General features: G+C 42.9%; 1 protein-coding gene across 1 annotated transcript in view; it reads left to right on the top strand.

The window, feature by feature from the left end:
• The window catches only part of LOC311148545 (anoctamin-8-like), a gene marked incomplete at both ends in the record, with an annotated part of 61,009 nt that overhangs the window by 37,383 nt on the left and 1,902 nt on the right, over window positions 1-21,724 (top strand). The window contains 16 exons of the mRNA XM_084185528.1: window positions 2,722-2,832; window positions 3,338-3,470; window positions 5,985-6,123; window positions 6,230-6,326; window positions 6,540-6,656; window positions 7,086-7,213; window positions 10,100-10,261; window positions 10,508-10,660; window positions 11,083-11,209; window positions 11,924-11,979; window positions 12,120-12,194; window positions 12,411-12,545; window positions 14,981-15,228; window positions 15,439-15,949; window positions 20,359-20,550; window positions 21,163-21,294. Of these exons, the coding sequence (XP_084041654.1) occupies window positions 2,722-2,832; window positions 3,338-3,470; window positions 5,985-6,123; window positions 6,230-6,326; window positions 6,540-6,656; window positions 7,086-7,213; window positions 10,100-10,261; window positions 10,508-10,660; window positions 11,083-11,209; window positions 11,924-11,979; window positions 12,120-12,194; window positions 12,411-12,545; window positions 14,981-15,228; window positions 15,439-15,949; window positions 20,359-20,550; window positions 21,163-21,294 (2,516 nt within the window). The remainder of the gene's footprint in view (window positions 1-2,721; window positions 2,833-3,337; window positions 3,471-5,984; window positions 6,124-6,229; window positions 6,327-6,539; window positions 6,657-7,085; window positions 7,214-10,099; window positions 10,262-10,507; window positions 10,661-11,082; window positions 11,210-11,923; window positions 11,980-12,119; window positions 12,195-12,410; window positions 12,546-14,980; window positions 15,229-15,438; window positions 15,950-20,358; window positions 20,551-21,162; window positions 21,295-21,724) is intronic.

Raw genomic sequence — 21,724 nt, 5'->3', positions numbered from 1 at the left:
TTCCATATGTGTTATTTCATAGTTTTGATGTCTTCACTATTATTCTACAATGTAGAAAATAGTACAAATAAAGAAAAACCCTTGAATGAGTAGGTGTGTCCAAACTTTTGACTGGTACTGTTACGTTACAGCCTTATTCTAAAATCTATTAAATTATTTTTTTTCCCTCATCAATCTACACACAATACCCCATAATGACAAAGCGAAAACAGGTTTTTATTACATTTACATAAGTATTTCAGACCCTTCACTCAGTACTTTGTTGAAGCATCTTTGGCAGCAATTACAGCCTCAAGTCTTCTTGCGTATGATGCTACAAGCTTGGCACACCTGTATTTGGGGGGTTTCTCCCATTCTTCTCTGCAGATCCTCTCAATCACTGTCAGGTTGGATGGGGAATGTCGCTGCACAGCTATTTTCAGGTCTCTCCGGAGATGTTAGATCGGGTTTATGCTGTACACTGCTGTTTGGGGACAGGCATTCTCTCTGTCCTCCCCCACTAGTATTATTCAGGACCCAGCCAGCAGTGTACAGCACAAACTGTCCTCAGTCAACTCTGCCAAGGCCTTTAGGGTTAGAGAGCTGCAGTTCAAAACAATCTACTTCTTGTTGAACTATTGACCCCTGCTGCCAGCTTTTAAATGTTTTATATTTATTTAACTTTTATTTAACTAGGCAAGTCAGTTAAGAACAAATTCTTATTTACAATGATGGCCTACCAAAATGCAAAAGGCCTCCTGCGGAGACCGCTGCTGGGATAAATAAAATAAAAATAGGACAAAACATACATCACGACAAGAGAGACACCACAACACTACATAAAGAGAGACCTAAGACTACAACACAATCTTGGCCCAGCTCTTATTGAAAAGGAGATAAGCGAGATTTCGACGAGATGAACCTTTATTTTCTTGGTTCAAAGTCGTTTGGTTCACTTCTCCTTTAAATGAGTTCCACTTATCTCACTTTGTGGTTGCGTTCCTTTGCCTTACCAGGCTGACATTATGCAATTCTGTAGCGTAGCCACCTTAACATAACCTCTACAGCCTGAAGTCTGGAGGCTGTACTGCTCTTCTCTATTGATGCTTGGTTGCACACTGATGTCTTTCATCCGTACGCTACAGGCATCTTTCACAGTTATTCCATTCAACTGCATTGTTGGTTAAGGGCTTGTAAGTAAGCATTTCACTGTAAGGTCTACACCTGTTGTATTCGGCGCATGTGGCAAATAACATTTGATTTGATTTACTTGCCTGTGTGTAGAACTCTTGTCTCTACTGTCTGTGCCTCGGTTTCAGTAGTGCACTCAAAATAAATACAATCAGGAAGTTTCCACTGCTGAAGTGAAATCCTGAATGTACAGGTCAGGATTTGAGGAGGAATTGACCCCCATGTCTCTGGGTCACATGATGCCAGTGTCCCTGCGCTCACTGCACTCTGCCTAAATATAAACACTGTTGACGTGTGTATGTGTACTGGCCTGAACTGTATGGTCACACGTACACATGCAGGCACACTTATAGGAATAAATGCATGCACGCACGTATGTGCATGAGCACACACACACACACACACACACATACACAGTAATAGAGAGAGAGATAATCAGTGTTGACAATGTAGAGGGAGAGAGAGAGTGTTGACAATGTACGCCCTTTCTCCCAGACAGGTAGGGGTCCAACTCGCTCGCTCTTATGTTGCAGAGGGAAGGAGGGTGACATTTAATTCTGCAGAGAGAGAGGGGATGGGGGTGTACAGTGCATTCGGAAAGTATTCAGACCCCCTTGACTTTTTCCACATTTTGTTACGTTACAGCCCTATTCTAAAATTGATTAAATCGTTTTTTTTTCCCCTCATCAATACCCCATAATGACAAAGCAAAAACAGGTTTTTAGATTTTTTCGCGAAAAAGGAAATAAAGGGAAAAAGGAAAAGGGGATCCTAGTCAGTTGTATGAAATGTATGTACTGAAATGTGTCTTCTGCATTTAACCCAACCCTTCTGAATCAGAGAGGTGCGGGGAGCTGCCTTAATTGACATCCATGTCATCGGTGCCCTGGTAACGGTGGGTTAACTGCCTTGCTCAGGGGCAGAACGACAGATTTCTATCTTGTCAGCAAACAGCCTTTTAAAATGATAAACTTGGATTAGCAAACACAACGTGCCATTGGAACACAGGACTGATGGTTGCTGATAATGGGCCTCTGTACACCTATGTAGATATTCCATTAAAAATCAGCCGTTTCCAGCTACAATAGCCATTTACAACATTAACAATGTCTACACTGTATTTCTGATCAATTTGATGTTATTTTAATGGACTCATTTTTTTCTAAGTGACCCCAAACTTTTGAACGGTAGTGTATTTCTGAAAACATTTCTAAAAACCTGTTTTCGCTTTGTCATTATGGGGTATTGTGTGTAGATTGATGAGGGGGAAAAATATGTTTAATCCATTTTAGAACAAGGCTGTAATGTAACAAAATGTGAAAAAAGTCAAGGGGTCTGAATACTTTCCAAATGCACTATGTGTGTTTGGCAGATAGACCTAGTGTGCGTGTGCGTGTGCGTGTGCGTGTGTGTGTGTGTGTGTGTGTGAGAGAGAGGAAAAGCACTGACGGACAGGTCAACAAGAAGTGTCCTTATCTGTCATTCTGTTTCACTATTGAAAGGTGACTGTCGTTGTGATTCTCTCTCATTCTCTCTCTCTCTCCTCTCTAGATAAGTTATTTGGGAAGCGGCTGCTGCAGGCTGGGAGGTACATCATGTCTCATAAGTCCTGGATGAAGACCGTGCCCACTGAGAACTGTGACGTCCTCATGACTTTCTCAGGTGTTGCACACATACACACGCACACACGTCTCTTTGTTTTTGTTTACCTACACATTTGTACAGCCATCCATGCACTATGAAAAGCATAGGTTAGCATAAGTAATTGTTCATTTTGGTCTCTGTGGCTTGACTTTATGAATGGTGATAATGTCATAGCAACATTAGCCATTCTAGTACATAGATATGCTGTGCTACTCTTCTCAGTCATTACTGGAACATAATGCTCATTAGATAACAAACACTCATCGCTCCAGGCTAGTGTGAAAGTAATGATACTAATATGGGTTAATACCTCTTTTGAGATAATGATGCTACCTCTGATTTTAATTAAAAACAGTGTTTCTGTGTTGGTTCATGTGGAACAATTTCACAGTAAAACTGTTGTTAATATCTTGAAGGTTGGGATTTTCATTAAAACCGTTATATGATGATCTAAGATAAACAAATTATTGTATTTTTAAAAACATGCATCTTTCTTCTCTATTCTATTTCTTTCCTGTGACAGACCGGACAGATGACCACACGTTGCTATGGCTACTGAACCACCTGCGTCTGGGCATTCCGGAACTCATTATCCAGATCCGACATCACAAACGCACACGCGTCCATGCCTTCTTCATCACGGCAACCTATGAGAAGTAAGAACCCTGAGGGGGCATGGCCAGCTAATGTATAGACAATGACATTGTGTGCTGCACGATGACTATAGCTGTATGAATGAACTGACATTATTATTGTTAGCATCTAAATGGATCCTGGGGTAGAGGGTAGTTACAGACAAGGCTTTAATAAACCTGTTTGAATTAGTGTCTTGACTGATCATAAATATAACATTTCCTACATCAACAGCAGAAGGTTAGTTAGTGTGTCAGCAATACTAGTGTGGTCTCCCTTTGCTGTATGTGAGTGTATTACAACCACTGCTAAGAGATCTGGGCCTAGGATTACACCATTTTGGTAACTTTCCCCAAATTCCCTGGTTTCCAGAAATCCTGGTTGGAGGATTCCCAGATTTCCTCCTTTATTCCTCGCCATTCCAGGAATGTTCCAACCAGGATTTCTGTAAAACCAGGGAATTTGGGGAAAGTTACTGGAATTTTGTTGTAGAATGTTGGAAGGACTTACATTCTACAATAGCTTCAACTCTTTCTAAACACAGTACTGTACATGATACTATTATGCTGTATCTTACCTCTCTGGGTAAATACCAGGGGATTTAGAGATGACTCTGGGTGAACACCAGGGGATTTAGAGATGACTCTGGGTGAATACCAGGGGATTTAGAGAGGACTCTGGGTAAATACCAGGGGATTTAGAGATGGCTCGGGGTAAATACCAGGGGATTTAGAGATGACTCTGGGTAAATACCAGGGGATTTAGAGATGGCTCTGGGTAAATACCAGGGGATTTAGAGATGACTCTGGGTAAATACCAGGGGATTTAGAGATGACTCTGGGTAAATACTCAACAACCCAAGTAAGAGCGCAGAGGCCACTAGCCACAATACCCCACAATGCATTTCACTCGGTGTTAGAGGATGTCTGCTGTGCTGACTGACTGCTGTGCTGACTGATCTGTTTTCAAGGGCTCTTGACTATGCTATCCTGAGAGTTTAAGGGTGGCTTTTACCTCTTAACAAGTGAACGGAGTCGAGAGAGAGAGAGAGAGAGAGAGAGAGAGAGAGAGCTCACTGTCAGTGTGCATTACTCAAAGAAATGCTCAAGGCAGATGGCTGTACAAGCACGTGTGCGCACACAATCACACACACACAGTCACACATACTTGCACGCTCGTTCTCAGGTATGTTGGATGACCTAAATTAACGTTATAGAAAAGATTATGTATGTAATCTCCTTTACTGCTGCTGAAACGATTCAAACTTGTGTTGAACCATGAAAGTGATATGGAAATGCTAATAGTCATGAGATAGAAGGTTAAAAGAAAATGATACACGTTCACTTATCTTCTAGCAGATGGCAACATTCATTAATCCATTCACTCTTCCATAGGTCTGAGTTTGCAGTTTTTTCCCACAAGCAGGGCTGAATCTTTCATTACTGGTGATATATTATTGTCTAAATTAGCATAGAGCAAGCTGCATAGAGTACAACTGGCTAGGCTAGCCCTCTCAGCAGTATTGGACTGGGTTATTTATCCCAGGTTAGCAGTGGCCAATGACAATGGGACACTACGCGCAGATAAAGACTTCTTGAATTGAAAGAAAAGAAAAGTCTATAAACTTTTGAATCCAATAGAAGCTTGGATGCTTGGACGTGTTCAGTCACGACCCATCGTAAAGAGTCTTGGCAGTAGCAGGATACCTCTCTAAAACATACTGGCTTCATCTTGATAAGAAATAGTGGATTTGAGTAAATGCCTAAAAATAGATATAATCTTTCTTCTTAGATCGTTTTCAGTCATTGTTGAGTTCAGTACTATGGACTATATTGTAAAGCAGTTTCATTCACGACCCGAGAGGGCCATAACGGTATGATAGATGTGTGCTGGTAAATGCCAGCTAACACAGGTGTGGCCACACTCAAGTGTGTGTGTGTGTGTATGTGTGTAGCTGTGTGAGTTGGGCTTATCATTCTGCAGAGAACAGAACAGAGCGAACAGAGCACAACCGCACAGTCAGCCTCTACAGAGAGGAGGAGAGGTGAGGAGGAGGAGGAGGAGAGGCGAGGTAGAACCTAGAATAGATACTGTTGTCATTCAAGAATGCTGTCATTCAGAGTTTACTCAGGCTTTCCTTTGCTGCTGTGTTCAGTGTTATTTGGTTTCCTTAATGTGCATCTATTTTACATTTTACATTTTAGTCATTTAGCAGACGCTCTTATCCAGAGCGACTTACAGTTAGTTCTATCATGGGAAGTGTCATAGAATTCTTATCAGATGGCGTGGCGTGCCAGGACCGGTCTTATTCACATTAGACCATGTATTCCAATCTTTGTGTGTATGTTCTTGTTTTTCATTGCATGTGTGTGATTGTGTGTGCGTGTCCAACACCTGTTTGTTTGCTTGTCCGTCACTCTGTTGGTTTGAGAGTGTGTGCTTCTCCAACCAGACTCTGCTCCAGCCGTGTGGGCCTGTGGAAGCGTGTGTGTGTTTCCCTAACTCTCTCCCTCTTACTCTTTCTCCCTGTCTCTCAGTCTGTTGCGTGGGGCAGAGGAGATGGGTCTGAGGAAATCAGTGAAGCCAGAGTTTGGGGGAGGAACACGCAGCTTCTCCTGTGAAGAAGACTACATCTATGAGAACATTGGGAGTGAACTATGCTTCTTCACATCACAGGTCAACACAAACACACACACACACACAGACTTGTATGATAAATAACCTTGCCTGAGAACCTGAAGATTTGATTCTGTCTGACCAGTCTGTCCCTCTCTCTCCTCAGGAGAGGCAAAGCATCATCAAGTACTGGCTCGACAATCTACGTGCCGTGAATGGAGAGGTGCTTCACAACATACAGTTCCTGGAGGGACAGCCAATCAGTGAGCAGCATTTGTTGTTTGTTTTGCCTGTGTTAGTCACCATGTGAAGTAAATAATGTTGTGTAACTTGTTTATACCAGCACTGTGTTAATCCCAATAACATACTGTATATGGGTGTGCGTGAGTGTGCTCCTGTATGCTTCTATGGGTGCTACTGTGTACTCTATGTGTGTTAGAAAATAAGAATTCATGTTTGAATGTGTGTTCCACCAGTCCCAGAGCTAAGTGCGCGGGGCGTGATCCAGAAGGTGTTTCCGCTCCATGAGCAGAGGATCCTCAGTCAGCTGATGAAGTCCTGGGTGCAGGCCGTGTGTGAGAAACAGCCACTAGGTTAGTACCAGTGGAGGCTGCTGAGGGGAGGACGGCTCATAATAATGGCTGGAATGGAGTGAATGGAATGGCATCAAACACATGGAAACCATGTGTTTGATGCATTTGATGCCATTCCACTGTTTCCGCCCCAGCCATTACCACAAGCCCGTTCTCCCCAATTAAGGTGTCACCAACCTCCTGTGGTCAGTACACACACGCACAAACACACACTCACACACACAGAACTGTTTGTGTACTTTTCCTCCGGCTTGGTAGACTAGTGTTTGCTGGAGGTGAATCGTTAGTGCAGTCAGGCTGTGCTGGGTGAACCGAGGCCAAAACTTACCAGAAAAAGTTTCTTCGCTCAGAGAATTGTATGTTGAATTGAATTATAAATGTTTAATTGCTAACTGTCTCTCTCCCTCTGTCTCTCTGTGGTGTTTCTAGATGATGTTCATGATTACTTTGGGGTGAAGATAGCCATGTACTTTGCCTGGCTGGGGTTCTACACCACGTCTATGCTGTATCCTGCTGTCATCGGCTTTGTGCTCTGGATTCTCACGGAGTCTGACCAGGTGACTTTCACACTGGGCCTTATCACGTGCTTTTTCTAGCGTCCTGTCCAGGGGGTGTACTTGTACATCAAGCTGCCTCACTACAGAAACAGGAGATACAGTGCCTTCAGAAAGTATTCACACCCCTTGACTTTTTCCACATTTTGTTGTGTTATAGCCTGATTTAAAATGGATTTAATTTAGATATTTTTGTCACTGGCCTACACACAATACCCCATAATGTCAATAAGTATTCAACCCCTTTTTATGGCTAGCCTAAATAAGTTCAGTAGTAAAAATGAGCTTAACAAGTCACATAATAAGTTGCATGGACTCACTCTGTGTGCAATGATAGTGTTTAACATGATTTTGAAATGAGTACCTCATCTCTGTACTCCACACATACAATTATCTGCAAGGTCCCTCAGTCAAGCAGTGAATTTCAAACATAGATTCAACCACAAAGACTAGGGAGGTTTTCCAATGCCTCACAAAGAAGGGCACCTATTGATAGATAGATAGAAGAAAAACAGTCATTGAATATCCCTTTCAGCATGGTGAAGTTATTAATTACACTTTGGAAGGTGTATACAGAGTCACAACAAAGATACAGGCGTCCTTCCTAACTCAGTTGCCGGAGAGGAAGGAAACCGCTCAGGGATTTCACCATGAGGCCAATGGTGACTTTAAAACAGTTACAGAGTTTAATGGATGTGATAGGAGAAAACCGAGGATGAATCAACAACATTGTAGTTACTCCACAATACTAACCTAATTGACAGAAAGAAAAGAAGAAAGCCTGTACAGAAAACAAATATTCCAAAACATGCATCCTGTTTGCAACAAGGCACTAAAGTAATAATGCAAAAAAAATTGGTAAAGCAATTCACTTTTTGTCCTTAATACAAAGTTTTATGTTTGGGGCAAATCCAATACAACACATTACTGAATACCACTCTCTATATTTTCAAGCATAGTGGTGGTTGCATCATGTTATGTGTTTGCTTGTAATCGTTAAGGACTGGGGAGTTTTTCCTGATAAAAAAAGAAATGGAATGGAGCTAAGGCAAAATCCTAGAGGAAAACCTGGTTAATTCTGCTTTCCACCAGACACTGGGAGATGAATTCGCCTTTCAGCAGGAAAAGGCCAAATCGACACTGGAGTTGCTTACCAAGAAGATAGTGAATGTTCCGAGTGGCCGAGTTAAAGTTTTGTCTTAAATCTAATTGAAATCTATGGCTTGAATAATTTTGAAAAGAATAATGGGCAAAAGTTGAACAATCCAGTTGAACAAGTTGAACAAAGCTCTTAGAGACTCACCCAAAAAGACTCACAACTGTAATCACTGCCAAAGTATTGACTCAGGGGTGTGAATACTTACAGTATGTAAATGAGATATTGCTGTATTTATTTTTCAATAAATTTGCACAAAAAAAATCTAACAATATTTTTCAATCATTTCATTCTAAACTGAACCAATATTTATTTTTTTCATTTCGTTCCACTGTTCAGACCAGCAGAATAAAGTTCTGAACCGGTTCGAACCCCAAAAAAGTACCAGTTTATATCGTTCCTTTCTGTTCCTTATTTAACCTGTGAACCAGGTTTTTATATTTAGCTCATTAAATTACTTCACTAATCAGTGCGGATAGAGCAGGCAAGCTAGTTGTTTACATACGTGATGGACAGACAAGTGTAGCCTATGGCGCAAGATGCGACTGAAATGTTGTGGGTGGGAAGAGAGCGAGAGAGGGTTGAGGTGCAGGCTTGAAGCCCTGGGCATCTTGTTATGACATGCATTATATGAATTATATATAGAAGGAGCAGCTTCTATGGAGGAACCATGAATGTCCTTTGAGCTAGCTAGCTTACAAGCTTGAGCTAGCTAGCTAACAAGCTTGTGTGTGCAGAGCAGCACCAGAATTAAAAACATGTCTTACCTTTTTTAAGTTAATAAATCCAATATGAAACGTGATAAATAGACCTATAGTATCCTTAACTAGCATTGGAAAAGTTAATCCATTCTTCTCTACTAATTAAAAATCTCTCTCCCTATCTACTGAATCAAGCTTGTAATGTCAGTACAGTAGCCTATGCTTCGGAGGAGGGTCGAGGGGCAGGTAGCCTAAACATGTACAGGCAAAGATTTTGAGCTTGTAGGCAGAAACTGCTCTAAGTTTCTGAGTGATAGAGTAAGGGCATTGCATAGGCACTTTGTTGCATTTTGTTGTGGGACTAGAAAAAAATGCCTGGAACGTAAAATAACGTTATTAACCAGTTCCCATGCTTTTAAAGTAACGGTTCTGTTCCAGAACAGTATGGATCACTTTAGTTTCAGGTTACGTTTCTGTTCCTGGAAAAATGTAGTTATTTTCCGGTTTTCTGTTCTGTTCCCTGAACCGGTTCCAACCCCTGGTTTTCACTTTGTCATTATGGGGTATTGCGTGTATAATCAATTTTGAATTCAGGCTGTAACACAACAAAATGTGGTATAAGTCTAGGGGTATGAATACTTTCTGAAGGCACTGTAAGCTCCTGCCGTTCTGGCTCGGACAAGGCTTACTTGTCCAAGGCTTACTTGTCCAAGGCTTACTTAACACTTACTTTTCAAGTGCACTGTCTGGAATACGTTTAGAACATAGACAGAGATGTTCATTGTGATACACTCCGATCTGCTCTCAATTAGACTTATGCCCTTCTCTAACAACGTTAGCCTTTTCCACTGAATCACAGAGTGAGATATTAAACTGTTGACACTTGAAAATGTAGAAACCTCAGATATGATGATCCCATTTCTTCCTAATACTTGATCCTTTTCCTCCAGTCCTCCTTTAGTTTTTGCACAGGTGTTATAGAGGTTACATGTTTCCTATTTAAAGATTCACCTGTGTATTCTCTCCTCTCAGACGAGTCGTGATATCTGCTGTGTAGTGTTTGCTCTGTTCAACGTGGTGTGGGCCACGCTCTTCCTGGAGAGGTGGAAGAGGAGGGGGGTGGAGCTGGCCTATAAGTGGGGTACGCTGGACACCCCTAACGAGTCCCTAGAGGAACCACGGACACAGTTTAGGGTGAGGAGGACATGAGAACATTTCAACACAAACTCTCAATATACTTTACAGAGAAAATGATGGACAACAGTTGTAAACCTTCTTTCTTGCTTTTCTCTTCCCTCTCCATTTCCCTCTACCTTTCTCCTCCCTCCCTTTACCCTCTATCTCACCCTTTCCCTCTTGCTCCCTCCCCTCCATCTCCCCTCTCCCCCTCCATCTCCCCTCTCCCCCTCCATCTCCTCTCTCCCCCCCTCCCCCCTGCAGGGCGTGAAGCGGTGCAGTCCCATAACAGGCTGTGAGGAGTTCTATTACCCTCCGTGGAGGAGGAGGGTGTTCAGGTGGCTGGTCAGCCTACCCATCTGTATCCTCTGTCTCTGCTTTGTCTTCCTGGCCATGCTCATCTGCTTCGAGCTGCAGGTACGTCAGTACTGTTCCCTCTGGCTGCTGCTGCTCTATCTACATAACTGCCTGCCTAATGTCTAGGGAGCTTACCCAAAATTCACAGGTTTTCCAGAAATCCTGGTTGGAGGATTCCAGATTTCGTGCTTATTCCTTCCTGATTCCAGGAAAGCTTCCAACCATGATTTCTGGAAAACCTGGGAATTTTGAGAAAGTTACCGGAATTTAACAACCCTACAATATAGATAATTTCCTTCAACCGCAGAAAGGGTTTGAAGGGAAATATACCTGTGGAATTGATCGTAACGGGTCACTGCTGTGAAATGTCAACACCCTGTGCATTGCGCCAATAGAGTTAGCCCACTTGGTGGGAATTGTAACGTAGCTCATATTAGCGAGGATTGCTACAATATTAGGTAGCTGCTGTTGTTGTCTCACAGGAGTTTGTGATGGGGATCAAGGAGGTACCTCGCCTGGCCCGGTTCATCCCTAAAATCATGCTGGCCATCACTGTGACAGCCTGTGACGAGGTGTACCGGAAGATAGCCTGCTGGCTCAACGACATGGGTGAGAACACGCACGCAAACACACACACACAAACGCACGTATGCACACACACGTATGTATACACACACAGAGCACTCATCCGTCAAGCTTGACAGCTGCTTCCTGAGTACTAAGGCGGAACAATATATACACTACCAGTCAAACGTTTGGACACACCTATTCATTCAAGGGTTTTTCTTTATTTGTACTATTTTTTACATTTTAGAATAATAGTGAAGACATCAAAACTATGAAATAACACATATGGAATCATGTAGTAACCAAAAAAGTGTTAAACAAATCCAAATATATTTTATATTTGAGATTCTTCAAATAGCCACCCTTTGCCTTGATGATAGCTTTGCACACTCTTTGCATTCTCTCAACCAGCTTCACCTGGAATGCTTTTCCAACAGTTTTGAAGGAGTTCCCACATATGCTGAGCACTTGCTGGCTGATTTTCCTTCACACTTTTTTGGTTACTACATAATTCCATATGTGTTATTTCATAGTTTTGATGTCTTCACTATTATTCTACAATGTAGAAAATAGTAAAAATAAAGAAAAACCCTTGAATGAGTAGGTGTGTCCAAATTTTTGACTGGTACTGTATATATCTATTATTATTTATTTATTTTTATTCAGGTGATGATGATGATGATGATGATGATGATGATGATGGTGGTGATGATGATTATTGCTGTGAATGCTGACCTGGTATTTCTTCCCCCACAGAAAACTACAGACTCCAGAGTGCCTATGAGAAAAATCTCATCATCAAAATGGTCCTTGTGAGTGGTGTCATCTTCTTCCTTATTACATGGAAATTGGACTCACTTTTCACATGACAAATGATTGAAATACAGAATCCACACATACACTTTATCTCTAAAGTTTTTACAACTCACATGTTTTGTTTCTTTACTTGCAGTTTCAGTTTGTAAATTCTTATCTCAGTCTTTTCTACATTGGATTCTACCTCAGAGACATGGAGCGTCTGAAAGAGGTAAAAGCGACTGAAATCCCACCATGTTTCCACTCCTTCCAAAAAGTTACCCAAACCATTTTCATCTCCCTGGTCTTCCTTCCTTAATCCCTCTCCCTTCTTCATATGTTGCTCTCTCTCCATTCTGCCTATTTCTCCAGCCGTCTCTGTGTTGTGTGGGTCTTGTGGTGCTGGTCTTGTGGTGCTGGTCTTGTGGTGCTGGTGGTGCGGTCCTAGATGTTACTGGTGTTCTCGCTGGGCCAGAGTCTTCTCAGGCAGCTGAAGGACAATGTGCTGCCATATCTCTTCCTCAAGATCCAGCTGCTGGTCGTCACCATCCCCTGGGTCATCAGGGCCTCCTTTAGGTCCAAAGTACGACCTTGCCCCCCACCGTGGGTCAGGGGTTAGAGTCATCTCGACATTACCTGCCCAGCACCCCATGCCTTACACCTTTAAACGTCATGTGCCTTATTTGCAGGGGTGAAAGTATAATACATTTCTTCCCTGTATGGGACATCCAATATTTTTATGGGCCTAATCATAGAATTACATATAGAATCCCTATTAATTCAATAGGATCTCTGTGGGCCTAGTCGTGAAGATTTGTCATTTAACTTTTAAAATGTATTACCTTTTATTGTGGCATAAACACAACCCGTCATGATGTTTTCATCTAATTGTCAAACAATCACTTTAAACCTTTACTAGGCTACCCACGTACGTTCATCCACTCGCAAACATATTTCCAGCCTCCAAACAGTGATGAATGGAAAGAGACGTCTGTTACACAAAACACCAAAAAGTGTAACGACATTTGCCGATTGTCATTAGGTCCGAATTTATGCGTCCACTGCTGTGTGCCTCTCGGTGTCGGCAACTCATCTCTGCCTCTGAAAGCTAGATATACCACCAAACGATTTCAAGTCCATTTGCTCATTTTTCATGCCTTTTGACATGTGGTAATAATTAAAAGTGGTGTAATAGCCTACAGTTTTCTTGCCATTTTGTTTTAATTATTGTGATAGGCTCATGTTTTGCCGGGTAGCCGTACCGAACTGTACCGCCTTACTTTCACCCGGGCTTATTTGTTTAGAGTTGTAGTCTGTTCATTTGTTGTGCTTGTAGTTTTTCACATCTTTATGCATCGTTGGCGTTGCATAGAAAGCTTTTATATGTTAGGTTAATCTCTCGTGGAAAGATTCTGCGTGTAATCCGAGAGAATCTGTCGGGACTGAAATGGATTCGTAATATAAGAGCAGCAGTAGTTCCGGTGTTTGGGTTTTTCGACAAATCACGATTTCGCAGTTGTTTGTATCTTTCGAAATTCGGAAAAGGGAGGAAAATTCGGCCCGTAACTTGCAAAGAGAGAGGGTGGAGCACATCATTCTAGCGTTTCTTGATCTCTTCTCTTAACATGTATGGACCCAGAACTTAATGCTATGTTGATTTTAAAAAACACATATAGAATGTTCCACAGTTGTTTTTTTGTTCTGCCTGTTTCGTTGTTAATTGTGTATATGATGTAACTTTTGAAAATATTGACATGTCTGTTAAGCAGTGTTATGTTATGGGTTTTATAGCGTCTGACTACCTGTGGATTTGGACATTTGTCCTATAAGGTTTGTGTCATGTGCCTGGCACGTCACTCTGTCCTCTTTTCTGTCTGTCTTTCTTTCAGCCACTCTGTTATTACTGTCTTTGGGTGTTTACTGTATATTCTCAGTGTTTTATTTCTGAAAGCCAAAACATTTCTAGGATATGTTTTTATACTTTCTGTTTGTGTTAAGGAACATTATAAGCACTGAGTGGGCCTTTGTGTAAACTGTTGGATTGACTATGGGCTGTCTGTAAATGTGCTATCTGTGGTTTGTGCTTTGACTTGGTCATGGTTTGCAGTGAAAGGACACTGTGTCTGTGTCTGTGTCCTGGGTCTTACCTCTGGGCCTGAGCACAATGTCCTGTAGTTATTCCTGCAGGGGTAGTTTTACATGTCATGGTTTTGCACATTTGACTAGGCTGTATACATAGTAGTGTGTGTATCTACTGTATTTGAATGGGCGTGAACTGCTTGCGGTTTAGATAGAGGATTGTTTTCAGTCCATCATATATAGTACAGAGTGAATATTATACACTGAGTATACCAAACATTAGGAACACCTTCCTAATATTGAGTTGCACCCCCTCTTTTACGCTCAGGAAAGCCTCAATTCGTCGGGGCATGGACTCTACAAGGTGTCGAAAGCGTTCCACAGGGATGCTGGCCCATGTTAACTCCAATGCTTCCCACAGTTGTGTCAAGTTGGTTGGATGTCCTTTGGGTGGTGGACCATTCTTGATGCACACAGGAAACTGTTGAGCGTGAAAAACCCAGCAGCGTTGCAGCTCTTGACACAAACCGGTGCGCCTCGCACCTACTACCATACCCAGTTCAAAGGCACTTAAATATTTTTTCTTTCCCATTCACCCTCTGAATGGCGCACAAACACAATCCATGTCTAAATTGTCTCCTCCCCTTCATCTACACTGATTGAAGTGGATTTAACAAGTGACATCAATAAGAGATCATAGCTTTCAACTGGATTCACCTGGTCAGTCTATGTCATGGACTGGTGTTCTTAATGTTTTGTATACGCAGTGCATTTTTGCAAAGGAATTCTATTTCCTGTTTTTTTACCATTTTATTTGTTTAGTGTGGTGCCTACTTATGGGAAACCCCACCCATGGTATTCAAACCCAGTGACAGATCATGACAACCCTTGACCTTTAAGCCTTGATTCTCTACTTAATTTAACCCTTGATCCTGTCAGATGCTGGCCACCCTTCTGATCACCCGGCAGTTTGTCCAGAACGTGAAAGAGGTGCTGCAGCCTTACCTGTACGAGCGCCACAAGCTGGGCGAGCTCACTCTGCGCGGCGTCTGGGACCTGCTCCTCTCAGCCCTGCTCAAGTACTGCCGGCTGGCCGCAAGAAAGGCCCAGGCTTCACCCACAGACCAGGCCGTGCCGGGCCACGGCCTGAGGGGAACCAGATCCGGGCTGGGACAGCCTGACCGCAGGTAATGCTGACACAACGGCTTATATTAATTCATGAATAAGTTAAATGAGAGCTCTTTTTTTTAGGGCATGTTTCTTTGAGCGTAGACAAGCCTATATTTTGATATGTTTGAGGATGTGTGACCTATTCACATTATTACATGGCTAACCCAATACAATAGTGTTGATTAGACTAAAGTAAGTGGAAGCCTAACCTTTCTGCTGTTCTGCAGGGAGAAGAAGTGTCTAAACGGGGGATGTGGGGTGCCTGACGAGGAGGAAGGGGAGAGGGAGGAGAGGGACAGCGGGAGGTTCAGTGAGGGAGAGAACGAGGAGTTGATAGACTGTGGCCTGAAGCTGAGGAAGGTTAGCTTCATAGAGAAGGCGGACAGGAAGTCGTCTGGAGGGGGCTGCGTTCCCACAATAGAGGACAGTTTCCTGGAGGATGGCAGCCCCACCATGGTGGAGAAGGGGATGGACCCGGCCTCGGTGTTCGAGACGTATGATGATGACGATGACAATGAGATGAAGGACACGGGTGGTTCGGCCAATGAAAGTGTGGCAGCTGCCCCACTGCCTTCTGGGCCGGAGAGCACGGTGACGGTGCGTCATCGCAGAAGGCAGAGAAGTTTGGAGAGACTAGACTCTAAGACCAAGAGGGAGTCGTGGATCGACCCGCCAGAGGAGCAAGAGAGTACGAGTCTGGCACAGGCTGAGATAGAGAGCTGCATGCAGACCTATGAGGTAGGACAGCACACACACGTACGTAGGTATATACACACGCACACACACACACACACATTAACTAACTAATGAACGCGCTCACTCACTATGTGAACTATGTCAACAATGCCAACTCTCTAAATAGACAATCCCATCATCCCATATCCATAAGGCTTAAACCAACTAGAGAAACAAACCCCATCAGTGCTGTAGTTCTATTTGCGTTGCCATACTGAGTAACGTAGCTGGCCATGTGTAGCTGATCATGTGCTTGCTGAGCATGGATTCCTGTTACCATGGACCTTGATTTACCCCATGCTTACTCAGGTCATGCCTCCGTCCATATGATACTCCAAAACACCCTGTCTAGGGTCCTACACAATCTGTCATTGGATGCCTAAAGTGATTTGAGCTCTGAACTCTATTCCCTGTATGTTGTTGGAATTCTGGGATGATAAGTTTACCTTATGGGGAACACTTCTAGTTACAGTGGGGAAAAAAAGTATTTAGTCAGCCACCAATTGTGGAAGGTCTCCCACTTAAAAAGATGAGAGAGGCCTGTAATTTTCATCATAGGTACACGTCAACTATGACAGACAAAATTAGGAAAAAAAATCCAGAAAATCACATTGTAGGATTTTAAATGAATTTATTTGCAAATTATGGTGGAAAATAAGTATTTGGTCAATAACAAAATTTTCTCAATACTTTGTCATATACCCTTTGTTGGCAATGACACAGGTCAAACGTTTTCTGTAAGTCTTCACAAGGTTTTCACACACTGTTGCTGGTATTTTGGCCCATTCCTCCATGCAGATATCCTCTAGAGCAGTGATGTTTTGGGGCTGTCGCTGGGCAACACGGACTTTCAACTCCCTCCAAAGATTTTCTATGGGGTTGAGATCTGGAGACTGGCTAGGCCACTCCAGGACCTTGAAATGCTTCTTACGAAGCCACTCCTTCGTTGCCCGGGCGGTGTGTTTGGGATCATTGTCATGCTGAAAGACCCAGCCACGTTTCATCTTCAATGCTCTTGCTGATGGAAGGAGGTTTTCACTCAAAATCTCACGGTACATGGCCCCATTCATTCTTTCCTTTACACGGATCAGTCGTCCTGGTCCCTTTGCAGAAAAACAGCCCCAAAGCATGATGTTTCCACCCCCATGCTTCACAGTAGGTAATGTGTTCTTTGGATGCAACTCAGCATTCTTTGTCCTCCAAACACGACAAGTTGAGTTTTTACCCAAAAATTATATTTTGGTTTCATCTAACCATATAACATTCTCCCAATCCTCTTCTGGATCATCCAAATGCACTCTAGCGAACTTCAGACGGGCCTGGGTATGTACTGGCTTAAGCAGGGGGACACGTCTGGCACTGCAGGATTTGAGTCCCTGGCGGCGTAGTGTGTTACTGATGGTAGGCTTTGTTACTTTGGTCCCAGCTCTCTGCAGGTCATTCACTAGGTCCCCCCGTGTGGTTCTGGGATTTTTGCTCACCGTTCTTGTGATCATTTTGACCCCACGGGGTGAGATCTTGCGTGGAGCCCCAGATCGAGGGAGATTATCGTGGTCTTGTATGTCTTCCATTTCCTAATAATTGCTCCCACAGTTGATTTCTTCAAACCAAGCTGCTTACCTATTGCAGATTCAGTCTTCCCAGCCTGGTGCAGGTCTACAATTTTGTTTCTGGTGTCCTTTGACAGCTCTTTGGTCTTGGCCATAGTGGAGTTTGGAGTGTGACTGTTTGAGGTTGTGGACAGGTGTATTTTATACTGATAACAAGTTCAAACAGGTGCCATTAATACAGGTAACGAGTGGAGGACAGAGGAGCCTCTTAAAGAAGAAGTTACAGATCTGTGAGAGCCAGAAATCTTGCTTGTTTGTAGGTGACCAAATACTTATTTTCCACCATAATTTGCAAATCAATTCATTAAAAATCCTACAATGTGATTTTCTCGATTTTTCTTTCTCAATTTGTCTGTCATAGTTGACGTGTACATATGATGAAAATTACAGGCCTCTCTCATCTTTTTAAGTGGGAGAAGTTGCACAATTGGTGGCTGACTAAATACTTTTTTTCCCCACTGTATATTATTGACTACTTAGCTAACTTGAATGTAATGACATGGTCATAAATAAATATATATATTTCACCTAATTGTAACATCCTGTCATAAAGAACACATGTTCAACCTAATAAAAAATGTTTCCCATAAAGAGGTAAAGAAATATACAGTGGGGAGAACAAGTATTTGATACACTGCCGATTTTGCAGGTTTTCCTACTTACAAAGCATGTAGAGGTCTGGAATTTTAACATATGTACACTTAAACTGTGAGAGACGGAATCTAAAACAAAAATCCAGAAAATCACATTGTATGATTTTTAAGTAATTAAATTGCTTTTTATTGCATGACATATGTATTTGATACATCAGAAAAGCAGAACTTAATATTTGGTACAGAAACCATTGTTTGCAATTACAGAGATCATACGTTTCCTGTAGGTCTTGACCAGGTCTGCACACACTGCAGCAGGGATTTTGGCCCACTCCTCCATACAGACCTTCTCCAGATCCTTCAGGTTTCGGGGCTGTCCCTGGGCAATATGGACATTCAGCTCCCTCCAAAGATGTTCTATTGGGTTCAGTGGCTAGGCCACTCCAGGACCTTGAGATGCTTCTTACAGAGCCACTCCTTAGTTGCCCTGGCTGTGTGTTTTGGGTCGTTGTCATGCTGGAAGACCCAGCCACGACCCATCTTCAATGCTCTTACTGAGGGAAGGAGGTTGTTTGCCAAGATCTCGCGATACATGGCCCCATCCATCCTCCACTCAATACGGTGCAGTCGTCATGTCCCCTTTGCAGAAAAGCATCCCCAAAGAATGATGTTTCCACCTCCATGCTTCACGGTTGGGATGGTGTTCTTGGGGTTGTACTCATCCTTCTTCTTCCTCCAAACACGGCGAGTGGAGTTTAGAACAAAAAGCTGCAGGATTTTAATCCATGACGGCGTAGTGTGTTACTAATGGTTTTCTTTGAGACTGTGGTCCCAGCTCTCTTCAGGTCATTGACCAGGTCCTGCCGTGTAGTTCTGGGCTGATCCCTCACCTTCCTCATGATCATTGATGCCCCACGAGGTGAGATCTTGCATGGAGCCCCAGACCGAGGGTGATTGAGCGTCATCTTGAACTTCTTCCATTTTCTAATAATTGCGCCAACAGTTGTTGCCTTCTCACCAAGCTGCTTGCCTATTGTCCTGTAGCCCATCCCAGCCTTGTGCAGGTCTACAATTTTATCCCTGATGTCCTTACACAGCTCTCTGGTCTTGGCCATTGTGGAGAGGTTGGAGTCTGCTTGATTGAGTGTGTGGACAGGTGTCTTTTATACAGGTAACGAGTTCAAACAGGTGCAGCTAATACTGTGAGAGCCGGAATTCTTACTGGTTGGTAGGTGATCAAATACTTATGTCATGCAATAAAATGCAAATTAATTACTTAAAAATCATACAATGTGATTTTCTGGATTTTTGTTTTAGATTCCGTCTCTCACGGTTGAAGTGTACCTATGATAAAAAATTATAGCGAGTGAGTGGGCACACTCGCTATATAGTGCAACATTTTTGTGAGAAAACCATCAGTAGTTGAAAATGCAATGGAAACCCATTTTACTTCTTTTTTATTCTGTACATTGGAATTTAACCGCAAAAGTTATTTTTATGTGCATTACGTCATCAAGCACATTATTTTATCCAGTCAATTTGATGGAAACACATCTCTGGTGGGAAAATCTGCATATTGTTTTACTGCACATTTTTTAATATTCGCATTAAAATCTGTCGCCAATTGGATGGAAACCTAGCTACTGATGGTGAAAACTTGGAGAAATGTTGGGGTTAAGTGGATTAAAATCTTCCTAGAAGTCACGGAGGGGCATGTCAAAATGTTGAATTTCAGCACTTTAGCAAGTTTTTATTCATATAGAAAATCTGATTTATTGAATTCTCCATGTGGTCTATATTAAAAGGCACTTCATTTAATATAACTGGCTTTTAAAATGCAATATTGGTGCACAATTTCTACTTCAAATATCAAAGGGACGCAAAAGGCACTCTTTTTGTGGAAAGACCCTACTGTGCAGATACAGTATGTATTACCACCAAGAAATCTAAATACATGGTATCTGTGTCTGGCACTCTGCACTCAGAATCAACTGTCAGTACCAGTAAATCCTAAAGATATTACTTTAGGTCTTTCGCCGTCACTGTGCGAGGCTAAGTTAGCCATGACTAACTAACGTCCCATACATGTACAACTACATTTACACAACTTCTGTTCCTTACTGAAACAATAAAGATATCAAACACTGTGATAATCATCTATCCATGTCACAGTGCTGACAGTGTCCCTTGTGTATTTTGTCCCTTCCAGGACACCTTCCAGGACTACCAGGAGATGTTTGTCCAGTTTGGCTATGTGGTTCTCTTCTCCTCAGCCTTCCCCTTGGCGGCCATGTGTGCCCTCATCAACAACATAATCGAGATCCGCAGCGACGCCTTCAAGCTCTGTACCGGCATGCAGAGGCCCTTTGGTCAGAGGGTGGAGAGCATTGGACAGTGGCAGGTAGGACAGTCTGTTCAAGCTCAGTACTTAATGTAATGTCAAATTGAAAATAACTTACAAATTATTTATTTTTTAATGATACTTAGGGACAGTGGCAGGTAGGACTGAAGGACAGTGGCAGGTAGGACTGAAGGACATTGGCAGGTAGGACTGAGGGACAGTGGTAGGCAGAACTGAGGGGCAGTGGCAGGTAGGGCTGAGGGACAGGTAGGACTTAGGGACAGGACAGGTAGGACTGAGGGACAGTGGCAGGTAGGACTGAAGGACAGGTAGGACTGAGGGACAGGTGGAACTGAGGGACAGTGGCTGAGGGACAGGTAGGACTGCGGGACAGGACAAGTAGGACTGAGAGACAGGACAGGTAGCACTGAGCAACAGGTAGGACTGAGGGACAATGACAAGTAGGACTGAGGGACAGTGGCAGGTAGGAATGAGGTACAAGGCCAGGTAGGACTGAGGGACAAGGACAGGTAGGACTGCGAGACAGTGGCCTTTCGTATAAACCTAATCATGAATTTACCTTGGGTAAGCTTTATAGGCATGAGGTTCTGTGTAATACTGTATGTACATATAATAAGCCTGTCTGTTGTGTGTGTCTCTCTCTCTCTGCAGACAGCAATGGAGGCCATGGGTCTAATCGCCATCATAGTCAACTGTTACCTGATTGGTCAGTGTGGTCAGCTTCAGCGACTCTTCCCCTGGCTCAGCCCTGAGATGGTCATCATCTCCATCGTCATCCTCGAAGTACAGACTCTACTACCGTCACACACCTGACATCAGCTAATGCCTAGGCATTAGCTCAGTGGGCTGATGGGGATTTGACTTGCATAGACCCGTGTTTTATGAGTTAGTCTCTCAGTCTCACTCTGTTTCAGTGTTGGCAGGGTTTAAATAGGGATTTTGTAGGTGGTAGACTAACTCTCAGCACTGGTCCAGAGTCAGATTTGATTGACGTCTTCTAATAGTTGAGGGGAGGATATATGGCTGGGAAACTGATCTCAGAGCAGCTCAACCTCTCAAACTGACAGCAGCCCAGCAGGCCTTATAGACTTGTCTCTTTAGAAGTCACCACAGTGAGCTATGGTCATTGTAGCATCTTCCAAAATACATATTTCAAACGTTTATTATAACCTGTAGCTGCACCAATGTGTTTCAGCATCAAGCCGTCCTCAGT

Source organism: Coregonus lavaretus, assembly GCF_964263955.1.
Source record: "Coregonus lavaretus genome assembly, chromosome: 21".
Lineage (NCBI taxonomy): Eukaryota > Metazoa > Chordata > Actinopteri > Salmoniformes > Salmonidae > Coregonus > Coregonus lavaretus.
The sequence above is the reverse complement of the archived record's forward strand: the minus strand, read 5'-3'. Positions and strand labels throughout refer to the sequence as shown.